General features: G+C 32.3%; 1 protein-coding gene across 1 annotated transcript; it reads left to right on the top strand.

Moving 5' to 3' along the window:
- Positions 1-8,775: 8,775 nt before the first annotated feature.
- Positions 8,776-9,400, top strand: LOC110706624 (glutamic acid-rich protein-like). Its single transcript, XM_021884571.1, has 2 exons — positions 8,776-8,846; positions 9,049-9,400. Exons 1-2 carry the CDS (start codon positions 8,776-8,778, stop codon positions 9,398-9,400), a joined length of 423 nt encoding a protein of 140 aa, XP_021740263.1.
- The last annotated feature ends 618 nt before the right edge of the window (positions 9,401-10,018 follow it).

Here is a 10,018-nt window from a genome sequence, read left to right as displayed (position 1 = left end):
ATCGACCTAAAAAAAAAGATAATTAAACCTATACTATTAATTTAGAAATCCGAAAATAATTAATTATTCAAATGATTAAATACTTATATTTGACACCAAAATTCAAATATTATTTTGGCTCCAAATAATGATTTTACTAAAATACCCTTTTTATAAAATAATTCTTAATTAATTAATTAGAAAATACGTATGAAAATATGGGGTATTACAAAATTGGACTGACATTTTGAATAAATAGTGTACATTTTGAAAACAAAAAGAAGAGAATATTTTTATTAAAACAACCGCATCACAAGACTTTTCACACTTTCAATTTGTTCGATAAACAAGCGACGTGAAAGGTACTCATCACTAGGTTTGGTTTTGGGGGAGACACAATTAGGTGTCTATAGAAGCCCCCACTTTGACAGAGTTTGGAGAAACGCATGTTTCAATAAAAAAAGTCAAAGTAACGATTGGGACAGAGAATAATTCAGAACGTTCTGCGATCCTAAATCATTCTTACAATGCCGATACCTGCTGTAAACATCCAAATGTGTCTTCCCAAAACCAAACCCACTGATGAATACCTTTCACGTCATTTGATTATTGAACAAAGAGAAAATGTGAAAAGTCTAGTGATGAAGATGTTTTTATTAAAATATCTCTTCTTTCTGTTTTTGAAAGTATTTCTTTTCTTACCCTATTTATGAAAAACGTGCATTCCAGTTTAGTTTGATCCATGATATGGGTCCAATAATGGTGTAGTTGGACGGGGTTTGAAAAGACCTTTCCAACGATATATTATAAGCCCAATTCCGATGAATAATGAGGAAGTTATGGCCAAAATACTAAACTGGGCCCAAACCGAATTTTACCTACGACCCAATGATCATGTGGAGGGTCCAAAGGTTTAATCCTAATCCTAAACTAATTAGGATTTATTATAAGCTTCTATAAGTTTCTAAAAGAACTTAATTATCCTTTTTGAAAAGATAAAATCAAAGAGTTTGAAATTGAATAAAACTTTCCTTTAACTAGGGTGGCCTCGCGCGCGCGTTGCGCGCGAGGTAGTGTGGTGTTGCTAGTGAGCATGGCCGGAAGTGTGGTTTTTTAAGGCTAATTAAGTGTAATAATGAATAAATGTATATTTATGATTGAATGTATATGTATTTTCATGGAGTTAAATGTATAATGTATATGTGAAAGTATTAACAAAGTTGATTAACTTAAGTATTTATATCTAGATAATAAAACACTCTTTAAAATTGGGTTAAAGGCCTAGAATTTTAATGTGGTTTACAAATGGTTTAATTATGATCATGTTATGTTGATTAATGGAATTGTATCCATAAATAGAATTATTTTTATAAATCTAAAGGTAGGAACTTGAACAATTCCCTTAAATAACATGAAGCTTAATTTAAAGGAAATTCTAATAATAGCTTAATTTAAAGGAAATTCTAATAAGCTTTAGGGTAGCATATAGGCTCGGAGCACTAATATTTTTGTAGAACAAAAAACATAAGAGTTTGAGCCTTTATAATTGTATTTCTCAAGCAACCATTTGATGGGTATATTTTTACTAAATTGCCTCCTTAGGTGATTAGCAAATTATCAACATTAAATCAAAATTCTTAATTAAATTTAAAATTAAGTATAAGTTTTTAATCAAACTTTACCACATTATCAATGTCTTAAAAAAAGTCAGAAGATCAAGGTAAAAAAAAACAAAATCAACACAATCCAGATCAACATTAGCACAATTAAACAACCAAGGAAAAAAAACATAATTTTAGAGATATTTGATTCAATAATTGCATTAGGCTCTGACGAGTGGAAAACTAGGTCGTTATCTAATCTTCCTTCGGTCAAACTAAATTTATAAACACTTAACAAACCTAAATACGAGTATAGAGGCAAGTCAAGGGTCGAACCCAAAGGAACGGTAATGTTCAAGCACTTTCAATTATGCGCCTAAGCTAGGTCGAAGACGAAGGTAAGAGAGAATACTAACAACTAACAAAACAAGTAACCAAGTAAATAAAACACTAGGAATGGAGATCAACAAGTAATCATGTCAATTACAACAACTTGGGAAGAGCATGCCAATCAAAGGTTGTGAGGACTAAATGATAAGAGCAATCAATAAGAATCAAAGAGCTATCTCCTAATTGTTAAGCTAGGGTTCACTATGAATAACAAACTAAGAGAATCACAATCAAAACCAATCGATAATTGCAATTCCTAAATCAATTGTTCATGTCATTAGCAATTACAATGCAATCTAGCATAATTCTCAAGGCCTAATTGAATTACACACATGCAAACCTTCACTAATCACTTTAATCTCAACAATCAATCAACACAATTCCCAAATTAATCACAATTAATCAATCATACAAGTTTCACCCAATTCCTAGCCAAACAACTATTCAAGAATCATCATCTATCAACTAACAACTATGGAAATTAAGAATCAACAAAATACCAAGAACAATTACACTAATCAAGCACCAAACATCAAAATTAAACCAAACAAACATGAAATTAAACAAAGAAATAAGGTGAGATAGAGTTAAGAATGCTCATTGATAATAGAGAAAATCTTGAACACAATTGTCACACTTGCATCTTCAATCTCTCAATCACCATTGAAATTCCTCACTTTCTCTCTCTAAAACTACTCCTAATCTAGCCTAATCTAGAGAGAGAAGCTCTCAACCTAAGAGAGAGAAAACTATTCTAAAACTAAAGAATTATATGAATGAAGAATAAAGGAAACCAAAAACTATATAAACAAAAGGAGAAAAGAAGCTTAAAATCGTAAAAGACCTAGAAACCCGCGCCCGCGGAGAAATCGGCCGCGCCGCGGAGGGGAACGGACACCCCGATAGCCGCGCCCGCGGCCCAAGCCCGCGCCCTCGGGGAGCCATCGGGACAACCGCGGGTGCTTACTGCCCAAATACGGCAGTTTTGGAGCTGCAGCAACCCCGCGCCCGCGGGTACTGTAGCCCGCGCCCGCGCCCGCGACAGTTTTCCAGGGCCAACTTCAGAAGGCTGTAACTTCCGATCTAAGAATCGTATGAAGGCGTGCGACCTATCATTGAAAAGCTCTTCAAGTCTAGTTTCCAACCCAACTTGAATCACCGTAATCCGATCTGTATAACTTGATATATGACTAAAAAAATGCACAAAGGTCCTATTTGATACTTTGCAATCCTTCGTTTTCCTTTGTTTCAAACTCAAATTCAATTCCGAAAAGTGCATATTGATCCTAGTGGGTGCTATTTTCAATTCCCATGGATATAGACCGCGACGTACCTACAAAACAAGACAAAGAAACGGAGAAGTAAGAGAAATAGCCGAGAAATGAATAAAATGATAAGAAAGCCATTAAAAGCATGCATTTCTCTAAACAAACACAAAAACACGCGAATCGAGCATTATTCTCTAAAAACACGACATAAACGACTATAAAGGAGCATATAAATATAAAGAAAACATAGCCTAAAGGTGCCATAAATGGCACGGATCAGGCTCTTAATTTTTGTTATGATGTTCCATAATACTAAAAATAAACTGGTTAAGTAATAAGGGCAGTTACTGTTACCTAGCAAAATTACTTGGTTATCTCAAGATAAATACTAAACACTGTAGGATATACGCAGCAGGTTTATCATGATGGTCTATCCACCTATTTCCTTATGTTTCCCCTAATCTCTCTAAATTTCAAGCATGGCTATAAAGCCAATAATGTTTTAAGGAGAAATCTAATTAATGACAATATATGAGCATACATAACCAGACATAACTAATCAAGACTTGCTTATTACTCTTAAGTAGTTAAGTAATATCAGAATTTAACACAGTAAATTATAGAATTAATATAGTAGATTATATAAAATTAATAGAGTAACACCATACATTCATACAATATATTACTAAATGATAGACAATACGCTAAAATTAGTTCTAGTGCCATATATTGACACAATACATTCTACTGCTAGACATTACATTAAAAGTAGCTATAATTTTGCTTCACTTCATTTAATAATTTGTCTTGGCTGCTTCATCTCTAGTAGTAAGAGTCACCACTGTTTGAACCATTGCTGCTCTTTGAGTAGCCTTGTTCTTGTTCAGATGTTGCGTTGGAGGTGTCCTGGTTGGAAGATGCACTATCATCATCAGCATTGTAGTCTGGGTCATTGCTGTAGTTGGTACCCTTGGAGTTAGAACTGAGCTGTTGGAAGTCATTGTTGTCGGAATAGCTTAATGTTTGTTCTTTGTCCGAGTCTGAACCGAGCATAAAGCGACGCTTCTTTGGTGGCATCTGTTTTTTCTCTGGCTCAGCAATCTCTTTTGAGGTGGTTTCTTGAAGGTGCTGCAATTTGTGTTCTAGCTCTTCTACTTGTCTTGCAAGTGCATCAATTCTTTCTTCCATTAATTTCAATGTTAGCTTTCCTGATGAGCGTGATTTTGGCTCAACAAGAAGTTTTCCCTTACCCTTTGCTGCCATTTTTGTATTTGTAATTTGTTATGTGAATTGAGATTGGTATATGAGGATTTAGTAGTGAATTGATGGTCTTATAGCAGCAACATCTAAGTCACCTATGGTCGTGATGGGGCTTGTTTAATCAGTTTGGAAGAGAGGTATTTGTTGCTTTCTTTACTTTGGATGGTTGTAGATGCTACTTTTATATATCATAGTTTCTGCTTTTAAGCCATGCTTCTTGAATATTGTTTTATTCAATTAATATTGAAAAATGGAAAAGGCTATACATCTAGTAAGGCTATTCATAGGGTCAAAAGTGCAATAATCACATCTTCAAACTAAGCAAAAAAATGGTAATTCTCGAGTACATCAGCAATTTTCATTTTGTTGGTTTGAAGTGCAGTAAAACTTGTCCCTTTGATTAATGAAAGATTAGAATCAGTAATTGTTGGTGAAAGGTTTGATTTGCTAAGTTCTTGGAATCAAAGCCTATTTGTAGCAAACAAATATAGCTCAAGTATAGAGATTCCTTAGTAAAATTTGTATTGTATTTGACTCAAAATTTTGATTTCAATTAAAATAAAACTTATCTCTATTATAATTCATTTTATCACTATTACTACGTAGAAATAATAACACAGATAAAGTATATATGATTTCAACTTGAGAAAAACCCAATACACGTACTTAATTGTAAGGTTTTTAATCGAATCAAATTAAGACACATGAAATGTAGACCATAAATTTTAACAATGAATATGATTTGCAAATGTAGCAATGATTGTGAAAGTATGTAATAATCCTTAGCTTGCAAGTGCCCTTTATACACTAATATAATAAACTTCCATAAAATATTGTTTTATATCTTGGTTTATGATTCATTAATTAATAAAAATAAAATATTGAAAAAATCTACTGTTTTGAAACTAATAATTATTGCAAAGAAATAGAGTATAGTTGTTATAGCTTAGTAAAAGATGGAAAAGGCTATACATCCCTTTCTTTGGGTAAAGATAGTATTCATTTCTACTTTTGATAACTGGTTTTATTGCTTAATATGATTATAGAGTTGTTACTACTGGTCTGCCTTTGGATTAGCTTATGTTTCAGAGTTTAGTTTTATCAACATACATATTAAGGTTAAGTAAACTAAGTTAAGCAAAAGCTTGGAATATTTCTTTATCATTTTGCTCTTTTTGTTTAGTACCAATTCCTTACTAATTAGTCAGATTAATCTTATAAATCGAGAATAATGATGTAAAAATGATGTTACAATATAGTTTTTCAATACTTTTTTTTTTATTTTCCTTAACTTAATTAAAAATATAGGATTATTTTTATGTAGTATTAAAGTGAAATTTTTAAACTTTTTTTTTTTAAAAAAAGGAAAAAAAAAAGAAATATTTTACGATCATTCTATAAATGGCATGTACATTGAAAATACAATGGAATAAAAATTTGTCTGAACTATAGAAAGGTTGGTTTCGAAAAAGGACCTTTTATAGTATATTATTGTTATAAGTACTTTTTCTGATAAAATGAACCTTGAAAAGTGTATATTTCTCTAATAGAGCTAGAATAGGTCTTTACATCTTCTTACAATTAATGCCTAGGCTATAAGAGACAACATATCTCTTTCTTGTCTTTTCATTTCTGAAAGATTCTTCTGCTTCTTCTCCCTTTTATTTTTTCTTCTGAATATTTTCTTCTCTTTTATAATGGCAAACAATGGCGCCTCTTCATCTTCTTCACAAGCATCAAACTATCAACCTTTTGCTGGCAATTCTCATAGCCAAGAGTTGGCTGCTTTGAGTGATAGGCTTAGGAATTTACAGCAACGTAGGGATGAACTGGAGGGGGTTTTATATAGGATGCGAATTACGATGCAACAAGTGGAAGCTCGAATAACAAACACAAGGAGAATAATTGAAGAAGAAGCAGCAGCAGCTGCTGGTGCTGCTATGGTTGGAGAGGTAGAACAGGGCGAGGAAGTTGTTGGAATGGAGGCTGACCAGGCTATGGAAGAAGTGAAGGTACAGGCCGCGGTGGAGGTGGAAGAAGAACATGTTGTTGTAGAGGAGGAGGAGGGAGATTCAAAAGAAGAAGATTCAGAAAATGTGGCTCGTTTTTAATGAAGTTGTTTGATCTGTTTGAAAGTATAGGTTATGTAGTTGCTGGATTTTGATGGTTTAATAAGTTGTTATCTTTGCTTAGTAGTAGTTTCTTCTTTTGATGGTTTGATGACTTAAGTTGTAATTTTGATGGTTTCTATTTGCTTGGTAGAAATCAGTATGAATTTTATAGTATGTTAAGCTATGTTTACTTAATCATAATCTCCAAATGGCAATCTCTGTTACTTAGCAATATTTGAGTCATATTTTATACAAATCATATTTATAATGTATTAAATTCTTCTCTACATCACTTTTGGCTAGTTCACCAATAAATCATGATCACCCTAATAATCTCTTATATTATCAAGAAAATTAAACAATAATATCGAAATTAAAAATTACAAGATTGGAGAATAGTGCAATATATGGTAGAAGATTTATAGCAATATGAAATAAAATGTCATTGAACGTTCCTTTAGTAAACAAAATATGTATTTATATAATTAAAATGAGCACCACTTTGGGTAATTGAAAAAGATAGTTAACTAAAAAGCAAATTAAGGTGATAACAGAAATAATTTGTATGAGTGTTTAAATAAAATAGAGGAACTATACATAAGATGTCATTCATCCTAACCCCTCCACTCCCAATCCTATTTATTTGTAGTTTTATGTGCTAACCAAGAGACGCCCTCCTTCAAATTCTTATAAATACTCTTTCCTCTTAATCTTGTTTTGTGTATCCTTTCAAACTTTTCTTGCTTGATTAGTATTAAGGTAATTGTTGTAAATGCTCTTGCTTTAATTAGTTTAATTTTATACTTGTTTCGTCTTCTAATGTTTAGTCTTTTTGGACGGTAATTGTCACAAGATGTATAAAAAAGTCAATACAGGAAGAACTTTTTAAGAAAGAATGCTTCTTTTACTTTTTTTTTTTTTTTTTAAATTCACGTTTTTTATTATTTTGGTGTATTTATATGTGGTAGATTTATTGCTATCTACCCTCCAAATTAAAGAAAATGGATGCTGTTGTGAGCTACAATGGGGCTAAGTATGATTGCCTACTTTTTGGTAATGTGGTGTTGCTAGTTAGTGAGACCGGAAGTGTGATTTCTATTGGCTAATTTGTAGGTTTTTTTTAGGTAATAATGAATAAATTTAGATTAATTAGTGAACGTTCATGTTGATAAAGTGAATGGCATTTAAAATTAGTGATAACCTAGGGTAGCTTCATGTTGATAGCCCTAGTAATAACATAGAGTAGCTTCACTATTTGTAAAATCTTTATAAAAAATGTGATGGTGTAGTAACGTTTGGGGTTAGTGTATAAATCACACGCAATAGTGCAAGAGTGTGTCTTCGTGTTGAGATTTGATAGCCTTTACATAATGCCCTTGATAGAATGTCTTGATACTTTATCGCCTACAACTCAAGTACTCAAGATTGATAGTATTAAAAAGGGGAAAAAAAGGAATAGGTTAATTATTAAGGAATTAAGGAATAGAGTACAAATCATTTTACTCTGAGGTTGTAGAGATTGTTACTTTGTTGTTAATATATCAATATTTATTTAAAAAAAAACAAAATTAATAGGTTAATTATTAAGGAATTAAGGTATAGAGTACAAATCATTGTACTTTGAATTAATTTGAACTTAACAATGTATGGCTTATCCGAAATTGGTACGACTAATTAATGATCCTTGGTGGACATTGTTAAATGGTAACATTGTATAATATTTTACCTTATAAAATTCAATAAGAAAAGAACTTTAGTTGTAGCCAATTGTAAATTACAAAATATTTGATGTACATATTAAAAATAACATACAAGTAAAAATTGGAATAGAAAAAAAATTTTGTTAGGAGTATAAAAGGGCTCTTTTAGAAAAAGGATCCTTTTGTAAGAATGACACTTTTGTACACATTATAAAATCAGACTTTGCACCAAAATTTACAGAATAAAAATTTTGGGTGCATATTTCCATCTAAAGCTAAAACTATATGCAATTACATTAAACTGAAGATGCTATTATAGCATACTATAGCTTATAAAGAGTCAGAACTTAGAAGCTATTAATCTTCCTTCATTAGATTATCACTCAACTTTCTCTTTATCTCTCATCTTTATATTTCTCTTTACCCTAGATAATTTTCATTTTCTGTAAATTGATCTAAGCTTAAAATGGCTAACAATGATGGTGCCTCTTCATCTTTATCAAGAGCTTCTACAAGTGCCCCTCATGGTCGTCCTAGGTGGCTTCAATTGAGTATGCTGCGTTCACGACTTAGGGCTTTACAAGCTCGTAGGGAGGAGCTTTAGAGAGAAGCAGAGCAGGTTGAGGCAGAGCTTGAAAATGAAAGGAGGAGGATGGAGGAAGAGGAAGCTGCTGCTGCGTTGGCTAGGAGTGGTATGGTGGAGCAGGGATATGGGGTGACTCCAATGGAGATTGAGCAGGTTCAGGGAGGAAGCTGAGGGGGAGGAGGATGGTCAAGAAGTTGAGGAAGAGGTGGAGGATGTAGAAGGGGAAGAGGAGGAAGATGGTGAGGGTATTGAAGAAGAAGAAGAGGAAGGTGAAGAGAATTATGGGGAGGAAGACAGTGATGCTTTAGAAGAGGAAGAGCAGAGGGATGTAGAGGCGGCCCCAGAGGACGATGATGAGGCTAGCTCAGAGGAGGATGATCAAGATGACTCCGATGATGGAGGCAATGAAGATGATGACTTTGTTGAAGGCTATAAGTCTGCTGATTCTACAGAAGACTCTGCTATGTATGGCCTTAACTTGTCTCATTATGAACAAATTGAATGAAAGTCTAGTTGTTGCTAGTTTTTGTTGAATGAAATTGCATTGAAGTGTAGGTTTTTTTTGCTTAGCAAGCTTAGCAATGTAGGTAGCTGGTGGTTTTTGGTGGGTTAAATTGTATAATAGTATATAGGCTGATAAGTTCTAAGCTTGGTAGAAATTAGCATGAATTTTATAGAATGTGATGTAATTGCTAATTTGAATGACAATGAAATATATATATTTCTATATCTATTTTAGCTATAAGTTATGGTATCTGTTGTTAAGCTTCTAATGCTGTCTTCTTTTTTTTCCCAAGTTTAAATCAAATATATTTCTGAATTGTGTATCATTATAGTATTATCATTCTTATACTTTGTTGAAAGTTTAAATGTATCAAATATATAATTATAGTTTCTAAATATACTTATAATAGCTATCTCAATATAAATGAGTCAATACATCACAAATTCAATCATTGAAAACTCAGATAAAGATCCTAATTTCACTGATCTTTCTTCCCTAATAAAATAACACTATCTTTGAAAGAACTTGAAATTAAAATGCACATCATTTAGAAGATTTTTATCACAGCTAAATTATTAGCATGATAAATAGAAAGCTATAATCTATATTATTAGCTAT

This window comes from Chenopodium quinoa, unplaced genomic scaffold (assembly GCF_001683475.1).
Source record: "Chenopodium quinoa cultivar QQ74 unplaced genomic scaffold, ASM168347v1, whole genome shotgun sequence".
Taxonomy (NCBI): domain Eukaryota; kingdom Viridiplantae; phylum Streptophyta; class Magnoliopsida; order Caryophyllales; family Amaranthaceae; genus Chenopodium; species Chenopodium quinoa.
Note: the sequence above shows the minus strand (reverse complement) of the source record. Positions and strands in the feature narration are given on the sequence as shown.

Excerpts from the sequence above, each read along its gene's own strand:
- LOC110706624 (XM_021884571.1), top strand. The coding sequence starts at position 8,776 with ATGGCTAACAATGATGGTGCCTCTTCATCTTTATCAAGAGCTTCTACA. Across the intron at positions 8,847-9,048 it reads GCCCCTCATGGTCGTCCTAG|GTTCAGGGAGGAAGCTGAGG; the intron begins GTGGCTTCAATT and ends GAGATTGAGCAG.